General features: G+C 36.7%; 1 protein-coding gene across 5 annotated transcripts in view; it reads left to right on the top strand.

Annotated features, from left to right (window-relative positions):
- Positions 1 to 21,269, top strand: part of MAP3K21 (mitogen-activated protein kinase kinase kinase 21) — a 42,632-nt gene that overhangs the window by 8,554 nt on the left and 12,809 nt on the right. For all 5 annotated transcript variants that reach the window (XM_068676777.1, XM_068676774.1, XM_068676775.1 and 2 more), the window contains 3 exons: positions 11,659 to 11,839; positions 17,042 to 17,190; positions 17,949 to 18,124. In XM_068676777.1, coding sequence (XP_068532878.1) covers positions 11,676 to 11,839; positions 17,042 to 17,190; positions 17,949 to 18,124 — 489 coding nt within the window. In that variant the 5' untranslated portion in view covers positions 11,659 to 11,675. The remainder of the gene's footprint in view (positions 1 to 11,658; positions 11,840 to 17,041; positions 17,191 to 17,948; positions 18,125 to 21,269) is intronic.

Genomic DNA, 21,269 nt, shown 5'->3' with positions numbered 1-21,269 from the left:
GCTGGTTGCTGTGGCTTTCACCATCTGCAGTAGAAATAGCTAGTAATAAAATGTCATAGAGGTTAACTTCCAAGGGAAGGAGTTGTTTTGGCATTTAAAAATGTTTCTTTCTCTTATGTCTGCTCTTATAATGTTTCTCTTTCTCTTATTTGTTGTAAAGATTCTGGTCCTTAAACGGGTAGTATAGTTAATAAATATATATGTGTGCATGTGTGTGTGTATATATATATATATATATATATATATATACACATTCTGAATCTCACATCTCTCATGTCTTTCTCCTCCCCCTGTCTTTTTTCTATCTCCTGTAAGACACCAAATGAGCTGTTTTACAGCTGTTGGAAGTCTGTCTCCTCCTGCTCCCTGTTGGACTCCTCCCTGGGAGGCTTCTGCAAGAGGCGCATTTGGGCCAAGGTTTCTCGAGACCTCTTCTTGCCCAGCATGGGCGATCACATCCTAGTCTGCACCTTTCAGATTTTCTGACAGTTTTTTCTGAAATGGCAGTTTTGGGGGTGGAAAATCAGGCAGCTAAATAGCGCCCATATGTTGTTAAAATAATCATATAATTTTGTTCCTTCCCCTAAACACTGAAAAAAGAAATTTGCATGCTGGCTGTAAGGCTTGTGTGATGAGGTATTGTATTAAACAAACAAAACACAAAAATATAACTGCGATTTGGGCATTGATAGTGTTAGCCAACATTAGAAAAATGTGAGAGCTACTTGAGTTTTCAGCTCCAGTTGTGTATCTCCCCACCGCTTTTGGGGACTGCGAGCACAGTACGTGTGTTTGGACCTTCCAATTACATATCTTAAGTTCATAGTTATGTTCTGCAAACTTAAAAGAATGAAGAAGTAACACATCATTGAACTGTACTTGGATGTTGAATGCTATTTTGTGGTTTCTTTGACCTTAGAAGATAATGGCTTTTTGTTTGCAGCCTTTTATTTTTCTTATCAGTAAGCATAAACTTTCTTCTAAACATGCTTCAGTGTTTCAAGTTCTGTGGCCTTGTAGAATGAATGTTTGCAAGGAGTATTTGCAGCATGGATGACTTCTGCCCTTGATTTTTTTTATTTTTGATGATCTGTTTAAATTTGAAACATTGAACCTCAGTTCAGTGGTCTTCAGTAATAATGCTTATAAAAAGTGCAGATTTGTTTGTTTTTAAGCTTTTTTTTTTTCTTGTTAGAGGTAAAATTATGGTATTGAAGTCAATAAAAATATACGTAGAAGTACATTGAAGACCAAGTGACTTAAACTGTTTATGGTAGCAGTACCAAGCTAATAACTGGTGTCATAAACTTACATTCCTGATTTGACCATTTAAAACTAATTTCACCATTTTTACCTCACTTTACCATGTTACCAGAGCTTTACCCCACATCAGTAGCTGCCAGTAAGTGGTTTTATAAATTTTGACCCACTTAGCACCTCTGAAAGCCATGGGTTTATATATAAAACAAATTTAGATATAAGTATATATAAAAAATAGTGTATAATGTCAGCACATAAGTATTCTTCCTGCCAGGTTTAACCTTTTTTGTGTGGGGTCATAGCTCCAGTTAAATCAATCCTAGACATGCCAGTGTTGGCTATATAATCATGCTTTGTTCTCTTCATAGCTACTAAAATCTGTGTTTTGGCAGGTGTGCTATTAACTCGGAGCTGATAAGCTGGCCCTCCCTCTGAAAAATGCAGGAGTAACTGCTTCGTTTCTGTGGTTTGTTATGGGACAAAGTAACTCCTGGAACTGGATGTGTTTTGGTTCTGTATGCTTGGGTTGTTTTCTCTCTTTTTTTTCTACTAGGATTAATGTCATTGTTATTCCTGAAACTAGTTGTATTTCTTTTCTCCTAATGTATCATATAAAAAGGAAAAGTTATCATTTTTAACTTGTTGCTGAATCTACACTAATTGAGACAAAAGAGCAGGTTTTCTCTTCCTATGAGTGCTGCCAAGCTTGCAAAGTACTCATTTTAAATGACACATTTTGCCTTTGCTATTAAAGAAGATTAGAGTTCTTGGAAACGCACAGTTGCGAGAGGCTGCTCCTCAGCTACTGAAGAAGCCGCAAGGATTTAACAAAAACTTGATATATTTTTTTCTGCCAAGTTTTGTATTTAGAAAAACAAAGAAGTGGGCTCAAAATTTCTTTTTTTTTTTTTCTGATTTATTTTGAAACAGTTTGAGTTTAGCAAAAAAAAAAAAAAGTTTTAAAACAACAAGACTCTTTTAAATGTTCTTTAAAATAAATTGCTTTAATTCTCAGATGAAACTGATGATCAAAGTTGAAGACCTTTATGGAATGTAGCTTATTAAAATCTCCCATAGAAATGATGTTAAAGGGGTTTCATTTGTCATGATGAGTTTCTCGGGGAACTACGTGACTACACTTGACAAAGTGTCTACAACCAGAGTTTGTTTGGGTTCTTGGACTAATTTTTCATAGTGTAGGCATCTTCAAAGGGACAGGAAAAAATTCTTTTGTCTTGAGTTTATTCAGCTGATTCTTTTCAATAGTAAATTTCATCAAAGGTGATTTTATAATAGATTCCAGCTTTGCTGCTTTTTCCATCTTTATACCTAGTTGTAAAAGAGTTTGATCTACTAACTGAAATAGGTGAGGGGCCATAACTGAAGAGGAGTTTAAGATATGTATTTTAGTGATAGATAGCTCTTACAGGCTTGGTTTTGACATCAGCCTACACCCTTATACTTCAGTTTCATTAGTAAGTCACCTTTAAAGGTAGAACGTGTTTTGATTTAATTAATTTTTTAGTGTGTATGTCTATACATTTATTTAAAACTTTTCTAACCTATCTTTGATTTCAAAGTGGTACTTCTGTGCATAAAGTATCCTAGAACAAGCACAACAAATGCAGCTTGATATGGACCACAAAAAGTAAAGTAACAAGGAAGTACATAATTGACAAGTACAGTGTGTTACACTCAGGAAAAGTATGTCAACTATGTAAATACTTTCATGTGTTCAGAAGCTGTGTATTTTCCTGATTAGCTTGAAATAAAAAATATAGCAAGTGATTTTCTATTTGCTGGAAGAAGATAATCTAAATCCAAAAGAAATTTGAATTAAATATTCTTGCTTTCTAAAATTAACTATTGTGCAGGTGATTTGACTAATGATAGCAAAGTTAATTTGTTAGCTTGATTCCAAAGGAAGGTAACATCTTGCTTCTGGGTGTCATTTCTGAGGTTATAAACCTCAGCTGCATTGGCCTTGTGAATTTGGTATGCTGCATAGCATACGTTGGTTTAATTTGAAGAAAAAGTCCAGGTTGTGAATTTGGAGTAAGGGAGGTATTAGCACATTCTCTGAAAATTTATTTTGGAGGAAATTGTACCTCTTGAATTCAGTACTGGCTATGACTCTCCTTTTGCAGTTTGAGTATAATAGCTCTGGTTTGGCTTTTTTTTGAATAGAAAGGAATTGCTTAAGAAAAATAAATTATTCACTATTTCCTAACAAAGATGATTATCTTTAAGGAATGGATAAGCACTCACTCTACTCTGTAGAGCTTGAAACTAAAAGAATTCTTTAGTCAGGAATGACTGATTTACCACCAAATTATTGCTCCTAGTTGCTCTTAGCATTTCTTTCTAATCTCCCTGCATTTTGGTCACTGTTTTTATTGCATAGCTGCCTTTTAAAAATTAGTAACAAGCAAAGAAGAAAGACCTTAAAAGCTCACTTGAAAACAAAGTAATTGCTGTGTTTCAAATAACTATGGAATTTCCTGGTAGGTACAGTGTAAACGAGTGCTGTGAGTTTTAAAAGTAAGCTTCAGCGTGGACTGATTTCTATTGAATTGTAAAATTGTGGAGGGATTGCTGTAGTGTGGTAACCCTTAAGTGCAAAATTTAAATAGAATTAATCCTGGTATTTTACTAAACAAAGGACTTGAACGTTCGGTGTAGTCTGCTTTTGTTTTTTTTTTTTTTTCTAGTGCAACGTCCAAATCCTCAATTTTCAGAATTTACTTTTTAAACTGGTAATTATTTGAATGTCTAATTATAAATGCTTGTTACCTCTGGTACTTCCTCTTAAGGCATAACAGAAATTTCTGTTTTGTGTTGCAGAACTATCAGAATAGCAGGTAAAGTACAGATGGCAGGCAGGAAAATAACTCGCAGCATCTGCGGTGTGTGCCAATAACTTGTTAAAACTGCTTCTTTCTCTCAAGTTTCCATTTGCCCAAAGTTGCTTTAATAATGGTTATTAAAGAAGTGAAGGGGAAGCAAAAAAATGGTGATGTAAGGTATGTTGCAGTTGTTGAAATCGCTCCTCTATCTTCTTTTCTCCTCCTTTTTTCCAGACACTCAGGAGAGTCTTCGTCATTCTAATATTTTGCCTGTTTTTTCTGTGCCACATGTCCCACTATGGGATGTGTTTTTCTTATGTGTTTGGTGTGTATTTGTAAATTCTTGCTATCAAGGACATTTTCTGTCAAGTCTTGTCTTGTTTTGGCTTTCCAGTTAGGAACACTTTGTTCAGGACTTCTTAAATATATGTTGGCTTGTGTGAGGTAGGGTTTTTTCTAAGCTAGATGTTTTTAAATAAATATACTTAAGAACAAATTGTTGAGCTGCTTTCAATTCAGTATGAAAATTAAGAAGTGATTAACTTCTTAATTAAAGAATGTACGTAGCGAAAGGGCATATAGGATAGTGGAGCACAGTATCCTTATAATCACAGAATGGTTTGGGTTGGAAGGGACCGTAAAGATCACCCAGTTCTAACCCTTGCCATGGGCAGGGACACCTCCCACCAGACCAGGCTGCCCAAAGCCCCATCCAGCCTGGCCTTGAACACCTCCAGGGATGGGGCATCCACAGCTTCTCTGGGCAGCCTGTGCCAGGGCCTCACCACCCTATAAGGGAAGAATTTCTTCCTAATATCTAAACTAAATCTACCCTTTCTTCTTAAAAACATTAGTCCTTGTCCTGTTACTACATGCCCTTGTAAAAAGCCACTCCGCGGTTTTCCTGTAAGCCTGGAGGTTCGGTGCTGGAAGGCCACTATAAGGTCACCCTGGAGCCTTCTCCTCTCCAGGCTGAGCAACCCCAACTCCCTCAGCCTATCTTCGTAGCAGTGGTGTTCCAGCCCTCTGATCATCCTCATGGACCTGCTCTTACAGGTCCACGTCCTTCTTATGTTGGGGGGCGTCTCAGAGCAGAATGCAGTACTCCAGGTGAAGCCTCACAATAAGAGGTAGAGGAATGCCTCCTGCATATGTAATCTTTATGTAAAGGGTGAAATTCTTTTGCTGATGGTGAGCTCTAAACTTCATCCAGTGAGATGATCACAATCTGACTGATGCTGGCTGCAGAGGTGAGGGGCTCAGCTCTTAACTGTTATATTAAGAACTCGCAGGAGAAAAGCAAGATGTCTAAGAAGTAGTGCTGTGGATCACCTTTTGTACGCATTGAAGACATCCTGATCAGTTAATGTTTTCACTCTGATAGTTAATTTGTGGTTGAAACACTCAGTAGAGCTGGACGTGGCTTCTATAAACGGTGCTGAAATTTTAATGTCAAATTGCAATTGGAACCAAATAACAGCTAGAAGGAACGGAGGTGGGTCTCTTTATATTGACAAGGTAGTGTGTTTCATACGCTGAATATGCAACGTGATTAATCAGGTTTTTTTCCTGCTTGTTAATTCCCAGGTAAAGATACAAGGTTGCCCTGCTGGTTTTGATGCATGTTGATTTAGTGAATTAACAGGAACCGGATTAATTTACAAACAGATGGAGAGAGAACTGACTGGGGGCATGGGGGGATGACAGTAGCAGCATTGTCTACACAATCTTCACTTGCAAGTAGAGCTGTATACTGTAACCTATTTATCTTCTGTTTGGTGTTCTTGAAGAATGACTTTTTCTTGAAGAATGACTTTATCGGTGGTAAATATAATGGCATGTAGGCACTCAACCTGTAATCATATTAAGTTAAATGGCTATACTATTAAATAACTTGCAAAACGCATAATGAACTCTTCAGAGAACTGTAGATAAATTGGCAAGAAAAGGTGGCAAGTAACTACTAATTCAGGAAAGTAAGACTGCTTAGCATTGTATTCTTAATAGCAACAAAACAGATGTTGAAGAGAGTATAGTATAGTAGAAACTTCAGACGGTAAAGATAGGAGTAATCCAAAGAAGTTGAGCATTTCAGGTTAATTTTTGTAAATCTAAGCACTAAAAATGCATCTAAGCTTCCTATGTGTGTTCAGTCCTTTAACTTGGCTTCTTTTTGTTTAGCCCCTTAAACCAATTGTGTAACCCAAAAGGGTCTGCCGAAAGTGTTGGAATGCATTATGAAATTAAAATCGATTTAATTGCATGAAGTCTTTGGATTTCAAGAATCTTGTCAAAGACTGTATTAAACGGGGACTTTCAGATAGTTAACAAAGTTGGAGAAATATAATGATCTGTGTATGTTTAGTATCAAAAAAGAAAACTAACACTGTAGGAAATAACATTAAAAGAATAGCATTGAAGATCTTAGCGCTAGGTGGAAGTTTCCTAGTTATGCTGCCAACTACAAGGTCTGTCCAGACTTCCCTCAGGCTTGCTTTAAATACTGTTACTTAAACTACGTGAATTTAAAAAAATAGAAAGGGGAGAAAGTGAGCTTTTTTGGTCAAGTTGTGCTTTGAACAAAATTCTTGTGATTTAAACAAATGATTTCAATTACTCTTTAGAGTTTCAGCTCAGTACTGGAGGTAGCACTGGGGGTGTTGTCCTAGATCTGAGTTTGCATGCACCCCAGGAATCTGACTTGTCTAATTGTGCTCTTTCCCATTATTTCTTAACTGCTTACAGCTAATCTTGTAGCCAGGAAGTATCTGATGGCAGTAATATTTGGTGCTTCAAAAAAGAAAAAAAAAAAAAAGAACTGGGTCCCGTCTCCCCATTTGTGTAACCAGTTGGTTCCTCTCATGTTCTTTGTTCTTTTTTTAGCATGTAGCAGAGCCCTGCACCCAACTTCCAGTTCTCTGTTCCGTGGAACACAGCATCTATGTCCTGCCTCACACTTTGTGTTTTTGTTTTGTTTTGTTTTTTTTCTCAGAAAGATTTTCAACTCAACTCAAACCTAAATTCTGTTCCTTTCCTGACGGATGACAGATGTATGGAACACTAGTAGTTCTGTGGAGGTGCTGCCAGTCCAGGTTTAATTAGAGAAACACTGAGCTAGCCGGTGCTTTCCGATTCTGCAGATCCAGTTATAAAAAGTACAGAACAACTTATCTGCATACTGCTACACCATAAAATATTTGCAGTACACCATCAGTAGAGAAAGACTCCAGCTGTAACTATGATAATGCAGAAAGCAAGCGGGACAGATTCAACGGCATTGCTATTTTAGCAACCATTAGGTTTGACAGGAAGATTGTTGAATTTTGTGACTTTTTTTGAGGAGCAAGCCAGAAGGGGTTGGTGGAAGAACAGAGGCAATATCTTGGAATCTGGTATGAATCTCTCCCCACCCCTGTAGCTCCAGTTATAAAACCAAGTTTAGTCATGAGCGTGCAAGTAAGATGGGCTGGGCAGGGCACCAGGGAGAGCGTGGTATTGATAAGAGCACTGGTGCTTTAGACCTGCATCTTATTTGTAGATATGGCTGATTTCCGTTCTCAGCCATAGTTTAGCGTAGTGAAGAGGACAAGCTCTTCTGACTTATCTAAATTAAAGGTGTTACAGGCTCCTAATTGTTCTATTTTCTGCATCTTCCCCTGTTTAGGTTACTTTTGTTGAACATATATATTCAGTTCTAGTCATCCAGTATTTCACGTGAGGTCTTATGCCTTGTACAACTCTAATGATACTTCCCTGTTTCTCCTGAAAAAAGCCTTTTTTTAGTACCTCTTAGAATTGCATGAGCTACTTCTGCAACTCTGTGCAACTGCTGTTTTGGTTCTCCTTCTGTTAGCTAGAATAGCCAGACCTTTCTTCTTCCTTCACCTCTGCTTTATAGCTGAAGAGTGTGGTATCAATCACTTCTACCTTTGCGTGTTTTCTTAGCGTGATAATGTGGCCTTCCTCAGAGTGGGCACTATTTTCTGACTTTGCTGTCCATTCTTGACATGCACTTTGTATTTTTCCTCAGATTGCTAATTGGCACGTGAAGCAAACTTGTTTCTAATAAACTCAGTGATGACTTCTTTTCATCCTGGTAACTAACTTGTCTTTTGAGATCTTCCTTTATATGGCATTGTATAGAATTCTTTGATTAGTTCTTACCCTGTCTTTATGATTAAACTTCCTAAAAGGCACTTGCATCTGCTCAGGTCTGCTACCTTATCCCTCTCTTAAAAACTATTTAGCAGGAAAAATATGGGATTAGCGTGATGTGAGCTGTTTGTAATATAACTCTGCTGTAATTTTGTTCTGTTCTGTGTTCCTCAGCGTTCTTAATTATTGTCCTGAACTAGTGTTCTTGAAAGTCTATTCCAAGATGTCATTTAAGTCAAATTAACATCTGTTGTTGAGCGAATTTAGATCTTTACTTTTATTTTGTCATAGACTGCCATCACTTTACAGAGTCATAAAAAGGATTGATAGTAGATGTACATTTTTAACGTTAGCCCTACTCTGAGTGGGGAGTTTGAGGTCCATTTTAACCTGAATTATTTAAAATTCTGTGAACTACTTCCTTAGTGGACTAGAATGAGTTATGCCTGGATTTCCAGTTTTTTTCAGTAACGTTAGATAGCTCAAGAGTATAAGTTCTTATCTGTACGATTAAAGATAAATTTACTAGGGATGCTGTTAGAACCCTCGTGTATCCTTGCTGCACTGTCAAAAACTTATTTAATTCTTAGGACATCCATTGTATCATAGCTTCCAATGTTAATACCACTCAGCCATGTAGCGATTATATTTTTTCATTTTTCTCTCTAACTCTAAGGACTTTTTTGCATTTATCTTCAACCTATTGATTTATATTTCATGGAATTATTGAAAATAGCATGCAGTGACATCTTCTGTTCCCCAGTTGTAAATAGTTCTGGGCACATGCTGTCTCTAATATTCAAGCATTGCCTGGTGTATGGCACTCAAACCTCAGGTACTGTGATGTTAATAAATTTTTTGTCTCCTTGATCTATCTGCAGAAGGGCAAAGTCAGGACAGAAGGCGTGGTAAACTCAGAATCAAGTTGAAAACAGCGTAACCAGGTGGAAAAATATGCGGCCTTAAAATATTTAGTCAAACGTTTATTTCTTGCTGTAGTACATGTGATGTTTGAATAACAATCCGAGATAAAGTTTTGTTAGTTTGACTGACGCAAAGCGTTCTTATCACGTTTGACTTAGTCTCTTTCTCTTAGGTTTTGAATCATTCGGAAATACTCACGGTCTCTGGTTTTGCTTGTATAAGCCTGAACTTTACTCTTTGTGGAAGGCATCAAGTCTGAAAAACGTTAAGCTAGGGAGTGCTAAGCTGGCCGTCACCCAGCCCCGCATCGGAGGTGCACGGGAGCCTGGCAGAATAACTTGAGGGGTTTGGAGGAGTGATAAGTGGGGGCTGTGTGAGCAGGGCAAGCACAGGGCTGCCCGAGTGACTTCGGACGGACAGACGGGTGGCTGGTGAGGGCTGTGAGGCCGCAGAAGGGCGAGGAGCCGCAGGCTGCCATGTGGGAAGCAGCGCGGCTCCGCTGTGTTGCCAGGCCGCGCGCCGTGGGGCCGCTCGCCGGACCCTGCAGGAAACGGAAGCGCGGCTTGCTGAGGAACGTGGTCCCTTCCTAGGATGAAACCTGGCCGTCAGCCAGTTATTACCTGTTGCAAGACTGACTGTTTTTGGTTTCGGTCACATTGACTGACAAGGAATGTCAGGAATTCTGCTGAGCATGTTTGAAATGGAAGAGCAAACAATAGGTCTTTCATTCAAGTATAAAAGTTATAAAAACCCGTGCATGAATTTAGCTTGTTCTGGTGGTGCCGGCTTTGAGCTCGGGGTTTGTCTGTACCATTTTGGCCTTCGTTTCTTCCACTCTGCGTTAAGAAGCTTACTGAAAATGGAATGTGGGCTCTGTCTTTTTTAATCTGGATTTGACATCATTTTTTGAAATGCTCGTAAGAGTGCAATTAATCTGTACCAGTAAAAACGATTTCTTGCAATTGCAAATACAGGCTCATCGGTTTTTCCTCTGTAGGGCAAGGTCATTTTTCATCTGCTTTTTCTTAATGGGTTCCCTTGAACTGCGCTTTGCACTCCATATGCTTGGAAAACACGTGCATTGCTGATTCTTCTTATTTGCAATTCAACTTTTGATCTTTGGCCCAGGAGATCATTTTAGCAGAAAATTAAAATTGAGTTACTACCGTAGATGGTGACAGAGGCACTGAATATGAAATTAAAACTGTAGTGTGTTAATAACGATTCCTTTGCACCCGTTGGCTTTCTCTTTGTCAGCTCGAGCACAGCAAGCCCATTCTTTTCTTTTAAGGCTCTTTTAAGAAGCTTTATTACAACTTTGCCAATGCTCTTATGTTAAGAACAGGTCAGATGATGAGTGCACAAGCTGTATGAGGGAGCACCAGAAAGAAAGATAATTTGCCAATTCACCTTGAACAGGCGTGAAGTTACAGTGAATCTAACACAATATGGATTTGATCCAAGTCCAGGGACTTGCTGCTGGTTGTGTATTCCCAAGGCAAGCTAACCTCCCTGGTATCATTTCCCAACCTCTAGTGATTTGTGGCCTGGGGATTTCTTGAACCTAAATTCCTGTTGTTTTTTTTTTTTTAATGTAATTGCTCTTGATGGAGTTGTCTTTTGTGAATTTGTGTAGGTGCATTTTAAATCGAAGTAAAATAATAGTATTCACACGCTATGCCAAAAATTCCAAAGTACACCTACAGTGTTGTGTGAACAACTGCCGCGTGTGTTTGATTCTTATCGGCTAATTTTGTTTGATGTTGTCCACGTCTCGTGTTGAGAAGCTGTGAACAATTGTTACCTGTAGCTTGCTTCATTCCCTGCCTGTTATCAGAGACTCCTCTCTCAGCTGTTTCTTTCCCCTGCTCACAAGCACCGGTCTATCAACTGTCCCTTGTAACTGAGGGCATGCTGCTCGGAGCACCCCCAGTTGCATCTTTCTCTGTGTATCTCAGTTTTATGATACACTTTTTGAGATGATGAACCAGGGTTGAATATAGTATTAGGGACATATTTTTAATGGTGATATACGGTTTCCTATTGTGTTGAGAATTCTTAACATCCACCTTTGTTTTACTACTACTTCTGTTTTTACTACTTCAGAATCTTGTTCTAAAGTAAATACCATTTTCATGGCCTGTCGTCATCTGTAGGATGGTAGCATTCTGTGCTTTCTTACACTTAAGTGCTTTGCTTTACATCTCTTTCCACTGGGTTTCATATACTAGCTTAATGTGTACTTACACAATTGCAGAAAGTGCTCTTGACACCATATTTCTCCCTTTCATTGCTCAGAGTAGGCTAGAATTATCAGTAACCTTTTTTATTTTTATGTAAAATTTCAGTAATTTAACAACATTTGTATTAAACAGTTATTTGCAAAGTGCAAGGTGTATGTGAAATTAATAACAAGACTAGATATTTTAGTTTGATTCCAATGCAACTTATCTACAAACTCGATCTTTTGCAGTTTTGTTGCTAGAGAAGATGGAACATGATGACATTTGCAATAAAACTTTGAAGATTACAGACTTTGGTCTGGCTAGAGAATGGCACAGAACAACCAAAATGAGTGCAGCAGGGACTTATGCGTGGATGGCTCCCGAAGTTATCAAGTCCTCCCTGTTCTCTAAAGGAAGTGATATTTGGAGGTAAGAAGTTTTGTCTGAAGACTGTTCAGTACAAGTTATGTTGATGGTTTTGGATGGATTTTTAATTTACTTTTTCTTTGGTTGTTCTAAGCTGCTTTCTCATTATATGGCAAGCATAGCTGTTCTAAGAAAAATATTAATATCTCAGCCTGTACTTCATTTCATCTACCTGTATTTATTTGTGACTTACAAATTTGGAGGAAGGAGAGGGAAAATAAGCAGGAAAAACATATTTTGGAAAGAAAGCAAGGTCTCATTTAAGAGAAGCTTTTTAAAATACCTGTTGGTTAAGATACCCAAGTAATTTATCTGGAGTATTAATATAAAAACTCTTGATATACTACTTCATGATCAGTTTCATAATGTTTGTATGTTTGCTCTGTATCAGATGTCTGAAAAGTCTCATTGTGCATAAAGAAATGTGACCAGCCAGTTATTACCTTGTCATGTCTGATAAACAAAACTAGCTGACAAACTAGAACTTTGCCAGTTAACTGAAATTAGTGCTGCTTTCTAGGAATCTAGAATGTGGTTATGCATAAAAGTAAACGGATCTGAGTTTTTATGTTCATAGGGATTTTGCTTCCAGTAACTGGAGTGAAGAGAGAGTGTTTTCACAAAACTATTTTAACCTACTGTCTAATTTGGGAAGTGAGCAACTGCCTATGTTAAGTTTTTGAATTTCGCATTACAGACATTATGGTGGATCATTAATAAATGATGTCTCTCAATACTGATGCTATTTCTGAGTGGTGCATAGGAAACATGTATCACGGAAAGGTGATTTAGACTTCAGTTTCAGTTTAGTTTTGTGAATGGGGAAGAGTTGTGATTGCACAACTGGCTTTAAAAGCTGCAGTGCCTCACCCTGAAAAGTCTACATTTCTTTTTAAAATGGTTTCTCTGCGAAGGATCTATGGTAGCTATTTAGGGAAGGAGGGGAGGACTTCAATCTGTTTTCTTCTGCCTTTTATGCATGCTTAGTGTTGTATAGCTCTTAAATAGAGTCCTATTTTGTGTAGATGCCTGGTATTCTACAATATGAAGTAATGTTTCTGGCATTCTCAGGATTATTCTGTATCTGCACTACTGTTTTGTGACAACCATTTGTTTTGAACTGATTTTCAGCATGTTGTTTACATCAGTCTGAGTTGATGACCAGTTGAGAAACATCATTGGCTTCGTTCTTTTTTTTCCATTCTTTCTTCCTTTTTTCTCTCTCTTTTTTTTTTTTTTTTTCTTTTGTGGGGTGGAGGTTGGGTGTAGGCGTTTCCCTAATCAGCTGTATTCCATGCTTAATTACAGGTCCTGTCCAGTCTTGTTGCTGTGATTTTAGGTATCTGAGGGGGTATGCTTTGGTGCAATTATTTTATATTCTGCTGCAACATTAGTTTACATTTTTGGAACCTACAGTATTTCTCTTCTTCGCCTTCTCTCCTGCACGCCTCTCTTGTAAAAAATGTAAGTATTTAGTTCAATGATGGGCTTCTAACAGGAGAGGTTTTTAAGTATAAAGGCTCTATTGTACAGTCTAGTTTAGTCCTCCTTGGCTTCTAAAGATTTTCTGCTTACTGCATCTTGATCTATTCTGTTGCTTACCTTTACTCTTTCTTCAAAAGAAAACCAAATAATGAATATTGTAAATCTTGTAATGCTCTGGTTATGGGAGTGTTTTTTATTTTAAAACACATTCAGATCATAAATTTAAGTCTGTGTCTTTCTACGGCAGTAACACAACATAATTTAGGAAAGTTCTAAAAAGTTGCAAATACTGAGTCTCCAGAAAATGTCTCTATGCCTCTTAAAAAAAAAAAAAAAAAAAAAAAAAAAAGGCAGGGGAGAAGAATTCATGAGCATTTGAGACTGCTCACCATGATTGCACTTGCATGTGGGCTCTCAGAATTAGCCAATGATGGGAATTACTATGTCAGTGTTTTCATGCATAATCTTCCAAGCAGCATTTTCTCAGGGGTCATCCTAAGTAGCAGAATGGGTGCTTTCCGAGCCCTGCTTGTGTATCCTTTTGCTTCCCAAACCATAATTATAATTTAAAAAAAAAAAAAGATAATTTTATAATAATAATTTCTCAATTATTATTAAAATAATACATATCTTATATGTAAGTAATATGATACACTTACATGTAAATAAAACACTCAAAAATATAAATTTTTATTGTTTTTGGTGTATAGTTCCAAATTCCCAAAGAAGAATTCTACTCCTTCACTCCCACCTCTCCATCATTTATCATGCTTTTCAGACTTGGTATGTTGGTCTTGTTTTTGTGTATGTAGCCTGAAAGTGCAAAGGCATTCACAGATTTCCAAGTGATGATGGTGTTCTTCAGCAGTGATTTTCACAATAACTCATGCCTCCATTGTACAAGCTCTTGACAATGTGAGGAGCATTTGCTGAATAGCAGAACTAGTAGCTGCTTTTGCCTTGCGCATTCATATAATTTTCAAGGGATTTGTGTAGTAATGCTTAGGGACCTCTGCTTTAGAAGATGGGTTGTAGAGTAAAATAAACTTTGAGAACCTTACCTACGTTTTGATCAGCTTTTAAAATATGTCAAAACAGCAAGGTATTGCTGTAATGAGATATAGTAAGGCTTAAATTACATTTGACAGCAGGAGAATAAAGTTTAATAATGCAAATATTTAAAGGATATCTTATTGAAAGTGTATTAGGTTATGTGGTCTTACTGTATAATGCAAACATATCATGCCTGTTTTGTTGTTTGTTTTTTTTTTCCCCTGAAGGTGTAAAAGGAGATGTTTTTTGCTCTTAAAAAATATATATATATATATATTTCTTAGAAGCTTTGACTGTATACATAGGATGACTATATGTGGGCAGGTGAAATTTAATACGTGAAGTAGCAACATCCGTAGTTGAAAGAGTTAATAAGCAGTTGTTGTCCTACATAATGATAGGATAGTACCTCCCAAAAACTCCACCACAGTAGGAATAGAACATCTGTAAGATTCCTCCCCACCCTATACTGGCTCTTGGTACTTGAGGTTAAGACTTTGCATTCATTAAAAGAGGTACTTTAGGCTGTTATGGTGTTGGTCTGTTAAAATTTTACAAGGTCTTCTTTGGCACTGTTGAAAGTTACCCAGCATTAAAGGCCAAAATTGTAAATATAACTGAAGGTAATGTTGCGACACAGGTTTTTATGAAATATTATTTCTTTTTAGTTAGTTTTATTATTGTTCTGCTTAACTTTATAATTCATGCTAAAATACATATAGAATAGTCTGAACAAGGGAACTCTTTGAATTAAGAACAGTCTGTGCTTGCTGGGAGAGGCATAAGATCATATTTAATGCTTTGTCTAAAAACACAGGTGAGATGAGTTAAGTAGAATTCCTTCATCATATATAAAACTTGTATGTATCGCAGAAATTCAATATTGTCAGAAGTACCACTGTTTTAAAACAAAATAGGACTTTTTGGTTTTATCATCCTTTGAGCGTACAAGGAAGTGCAAAGATTAGACTGAAAAACATTTGGGTGAAGTAATTAAGAAGCCCAAGACTTTTCTATTTCTTTTCAGTTTTTTAGGAATAGACCATATTCCTTAGCTTTTAATTAACTGTTACAAAATAATGAATGAATTCACAGTTACAAGATTTTATGATAGGCAAAACTTCTTAGATAAACAAAGCATTGGTACTTAATTCAAATTGCTTCCTATGTAATTACCATACGTGTAAAAAAATCATAAGTTCTGTTTGTGTTTGTGTTTAGATTACTGTGCTTTTTTATTAATTCAAGTGATGTAAGGTCTTACACAGTGCTAAATGGCTGTCTCATTAGGACGACAGTGAAAGAAAAAATTGACTAGTGTATATGCTTCTCCCTGTCACATCTACAATAGTTGGGGTTGTATTTCTAGTACTAAGGTTTACTTGGCTGCAAAGAAGGGGTGTGGGGTATTAAGGGGTGCATAACCCTTACCTCACCAGTGCTTTGTGCATTTCTCCTCCTGTTGGAGAGTTGGATCCAGTCCTGTAGAACTTACAGATGGTTTCTTCACACACCTGTAGAGAAGATATATATTGCAAGAGCAATACTTTGTATTCTAATTTTTCCCTTTGCCTACTCACTTTGCTATTCAAAAGCAGTAATAGGTTGTCCTTTGTATCCTTGTTCTACAGATAGTGGTTCCCTGGCAGGAAAAGAAGGAAAAAAAAATTGAGAAGTCTACTTTAGGCTTACATTCTACAAGGAGTAATTCCTGCTTCCACAAAAATGACTGTAAAAGTCATCAGTTTCAGTGGTATTGGAATGGGAGCTCTAGAACAACATCAGCTAGTGTCCTGTCCCAGAGTTTTGTAGAGGGTTGGGTTGTTCAATAAGCATGGGGTATACAAACCCAAAGAAGGTAAAAGCAACACCCAGCCTTTCTTCTAGAGTAGAGAGCATAGCAGAAATTCTTATGGTTAATGTTGCTGCAATAGGAATTCCTATGATTCTTGATTTCCATACCTGATGCTAAGAAAAGATCTCTTTCCATCACCTTTCATTGCAGACAGTGGTATTTTTTCTAGTATGAAGAAATTAGTTTATGTAGCCCTTTCTTAATTTTGTAGTATCTGTTGGAAAAGTTAAACAGGCCTTTATATATAATCCCTTGTCGATACATACGTATATGAATATATAGAAGTGCAAACTTCTAAATAAAGCTGTCTTCTCTTTCTTCTCTCTCTCTCTCTTTTTTTTTTTTTAATGTACATCTAGGTAAATTGTGAAAGGTTTGGAAAGTTGTATGGTCTGAATGCTCTGCCAAGGTTTTCTTTCTCATTCTGTTTGGTTTTGGCAGGGAGAGGGTTGCTTGTTTTCCTGTGGTTCAGACTTTCATCGTAGGTGAGATTTACATGACACAAGCATTAATATTAAAGTGACTTCAGGTTACATTTTTGAGTAGGAGTCTTTCATGTCAATATTTTTTTTTCAGCTATGAAATGACAATGAGTAGGATGTGAGCAAGTCTTAGTTGATCCAATTTGGCTAATCACTATTAGTGGAAAGGTGTGAGATGACTGAAATAGTCAACTCTTTAAGGCGTTTACTTTTGACACGGGAAATCCTCATAAATTTCAGTACGTGGTTGGACAGGTACTTGTTTGTTCTTAAGTAAATAATGTGTCAGTATTCTGAAAATAACTGTTTTTAAAAAATTACCTTTTGTAGTTACGGAGTGTTGCTGTGGGAACTGCTTACAGGAGAAGTTCCTTACCGTGGCATTGATGGCCTTGCTGTGGCTTATGGAGTTGCTGTCAATAAGCTCACTTTGCCCATTCCATCCACCTGTCCTGAACCGTTTGCAAAACTAATGAAAGGTATCTATGTTGTTTCTTCCTGTGTATTTAAATAATTTTGGTTTTTGGGTATGTATCCTTGCCTGTAATAATCATAGGAGTTAAAATAAACACCTTATTTGATAATGTACAGCATACCAAAGTATTTTGTTCTTCTTTTCACAGCAGTCTGGTGTTACAGACAATTGAATGTGTTTCTGAGCAAGTCATAGAGTATTACGATATACCACTTAGCTTTTCAGTGGAGACAGAGTACGTTTTGTCTTTTTATGACTCTATTTTTACTGATTTCTTTTTACACTCAAATTGCATAAGTCTTCATAAAATACATTATATACTACATAAATAGATAAATATGAGAAAATCTCAAGGGGAAGAACTGCAAATGGCATTTTTATCTTTTTTTTTTTTTTTTCCTGAGCATCAAATGTTTTTGAAATACTCAGGAGAGAAATAAATGTTGCTTGCTAATGGCTATTCCCTCATGTGTAATGAATTTCTTTACCTTTTGATAAGTATCACTTGTATGCAGTACTGCTAGTTTTGCTATTCAAGATCCTAAAGATAGAGATGAAAAACAATCTGGCTATAAACAAAAACAGTTCTCTGAATACAGGTATGTAGATATAGCTTATGAACATGAAAAGAGGAAAGCCTTGCAGATGATGGTAATGGATTATATAACTTGAAGTACAGTAACAAATACCTTGAAGTTTCATTTAGTTCTTCAGAAAGGCCTATGAGTCATTAAGTACTGATGAGATTCTAATAAATTCTAGAATGCTGGGAGCAGGACCCTCATATCCGACCATCGTTTGCCTTGATTCTTGAACAGCTTACTGCCATTGAGGGGGCAGTTATGACAGAAATGCCTCAAGAGTCTTTCCATTCTATGCAAGATGACTGGAAACTGGAAATTCAGCAGATATTCAATGAATTGAGGACCAAGGAAAAAGTAAGTTTATATTCCTGTTGCATGGCAGTGAAGGAAGGGTGTATGTTTATGATACAGCAGTTTTGAACTTTTGAGTTGTGGTTTATCAAAATAATACTAGAAACCTGATTTAGTTGCTGAGACGCACTTGAGAGGATAAGCTACATGGAGGAGAGGATTTACTCTCATTAAAACAGGTTTTTAATTTTGTTTCCTATTTTTATTGATGGATGTACTCTTCTTAAATGCCATTAATTTGTTTCTGAACAGTATTTTAAGATAGAACTTTAACTGTCTTGTAGCAAGCTTACTTAAGAAAAAAATGTTTGATTACTGGTTTTCTCAAATTTCAGGCAAGGTTGCTTTTCTCCTTTCTTTTGTAATAAAAACAATACAGTCTTGAATGCTGAGGCTGTTGTTAGAAGTACTTAAGTTGAAGTGAAATGTTAAGTTTGACAGAAAGCATGATGTTATTATAATATGTCATTCAGTTCAGTGATTGAAGAGGCAGCATATCCGCATCTGCCTTCCCAAAGAAAACAGTTCGTAGATCTGTAAATGTAGCATGTAGGCTTTTTACCATGTTATTTTTTTCTGAATATTTGAGTGTATCACCTATCAAACAAACCAGAGTTTATTAACTCCTTACCTAATTTTTATAACCACTGCAAATTTTCATGGTTTTTTTTTTGTTCTGTAAATTTAATATGCTAATAACTGTGGAGAGATATTTTTTTTTCCATGAGGTCACTCTGTTAATAGTTGAATTTAATGTAATCTTTCTAGTTATGATTATACTTTTGAGCTATAGTAGCCAGTCTGTTGGCCATAAAATGTTTTCCATTTTATTTAGAAACTAGGGCAATACCAAATACAAGAAATTACTTAGCCGTGCAAAATAACTTTATTAACAAACATTGTCTTAATTATCTAGACTTGTATCCTACTTAAAAAGAAAAAAAAAAGTTTTAGATCTTTTTAGATCTCGTTTTCTTATAGGAATGCTGACTGGCCTTAATTATATTGTTCTTTTATTTTCATTGTTAATGAAGCTATATATCAGCCAGTGCACTCTTTTATGTGAGATGTCAACCTGGCAGATGTATAGTTGCTTACCATCCTATTTACCTATTATCTATCCTCTTTTATTTTTCCCTCTCCTGAATCTTATTAAACATTAAGGTCACCGATCCAGAATCCTTTGGCTGTCTCTCTTCAAAAACTCTGGGGTGTAGCTTCTGAATCTGTTAGTCTTCATGTTTTGCTTTTAGCAGCTGCTACTGAGCATTCTCTTCAGTTATTGGAATGAAAAGCTTTTCATCCTGTTACATGACTGTATCATGTGGCTTCCTTTCCAAAAAGGGAAAAGTACTTTTCTCTTCCTCTTCCTGAACAAACTTTAAATTATTGATCTTTCAGTATTGTAGTTCTTGAAATCTTCTTGCCAGATATAAGATTAGGTCTGTTTTATACTCATGAATCAGTGAATCAAGTTTCTCCTGTTTATTATCTAGATTCCTGTTACTGATCTTCTTTACATGTTTTCATATTATGGTATGTTCATGCTAAATGAGCCCTCACAATTAGTTCTGTTTGTCCTCTCCTTTAGTTACCTCAGCATGTTTCTTAATCACCATGAGGTTTATATTTTCCTTTAGACGTCTTGATAAAGATACCAGTTGGAATAGGCCAGTTGTCCTTTCCAGCCACTGTTAGAAACGCTTCTAGCAGAAAGGGGTCCTTTGTTTGCAGTGTTCTTGCAGTATAATTATAGTCTGGCATGTATCATTTGTCATGAAGTAGTAATAGGCGAGGAAGAAGAGAACTGAGATTCAGGGACTTGCGGAAGAATTTTTATGAAAGACTTAGTCACTTAAACTTTGATACAATCAAAACCAAAACTTGCATCTTGCAAGTCACTGTCAGCTGTCTGTTCCCTTGTGTCTTTTCACTAAACATTATAAATGGCTTTTGTGGGCTAGCACCTGATGGTAGGCCTGATCTTATGGATCCCTTACAGTAATATAACTATGTGTGGTTATCAGAATATGTTGACCACCACTAAGTTCATAGTGTCCTCAACAATAATCTTCTTTCTTTCCGATCTGCATTTTCTTCTGCCCTCTGGTTTTCCCTCTTGCATTTCACTTCACAGACCTGGACATGTTTATCTGCGTGGTCCCCTCTGTCTGCAACAGGCATATGGATTGCTGCAGCTGGACTATGTGCCTCTCTAGCTGTCAGTTTTCTTCCTTTCCAGATGAGTTATAGTACCTCTACAGAGACTAAAGGTTCTTTCTTACTTGCTGTGGGGTCACCAGCCACTGCCAAAATCTGTTGTACGGCCTAGCTCTTTTCTTCCCCTCCAGCAACTGCTCAAACAACCATGTTCTCCTTCTTTCTGTGGGAGTAATTGTTGTAAGAACAGGCATTCCCATTGATGTTTTTGTTTGTTTGTTTATTTTCTGTAGGCATTAGTAGATTATGAGATTTTCTACTGAAGGAAACCTCACTGACCAAATTAAACTGAGGGTTAGATAAGTTAGTGCAAAGCTTTCTGAGAAGAGTCATATTTTTTGGTGTAAAAGTGAATTACATTTAATTAGAGAGGGAAAAATATAAAATGAAATTTACTTCTCATCTGCCAAAGTAAATGCATCTCCAAAGGCATCTGCCCTAATTAGGTAAACTTGTTGAAGAATGAAAGCATGTAACTTTGACTGAGACAAGGCTTTCAAAAGTTTGTGTTTATTTAATTTGGCACATTATCAGTTTTACTGACAGGTACTAGGGAGAAACTCACGTCTCTGAAGTATTTATAATAATAAAAAGAAGAAACAAAACAACAACAACCCTGTGTGGAGTCTTATGCCCTGTGCAAGAGGAACTTCTGTAGCTGGAGGAATTTCCTCAAGGGCTTGCTCTAAATGAGTGATGGTGACACCCACTCCAGGAGAAGATCACAATCTTCTTTTGATGAGCATTCTTGAGCAACTTAAATATAGAACTCTTTCCTAGCTTCCTTATAATGGGTGTTTTAATTGTAGAGTGGTGTAGAAACATTGCATAACTAATTGCAGTAAGTCTATCTTTAATTAGTTTATTTGGAAAAGAGTAAATACTAAAACCCTCAATGAAGAAACACTTCAATTTTCCAGATTGTCTA

This window comes from Anas acuta, chromosome 3, assembly GCF_963932015.1.
Source record: "Anas acuta chromosome 3, bAnaAcu1.1, whole genome shotgun sequence".
Lineage (NCBI taxonomy): Eukaryota > Metazoa > Chordata > Aves > Anseriformes > Anatidae > Anas > Anas acuta.
Note: the sequence above shows the minus strand (reverse complement) of the source record. Positions and strands in the feature narration are given on the sequence as shown.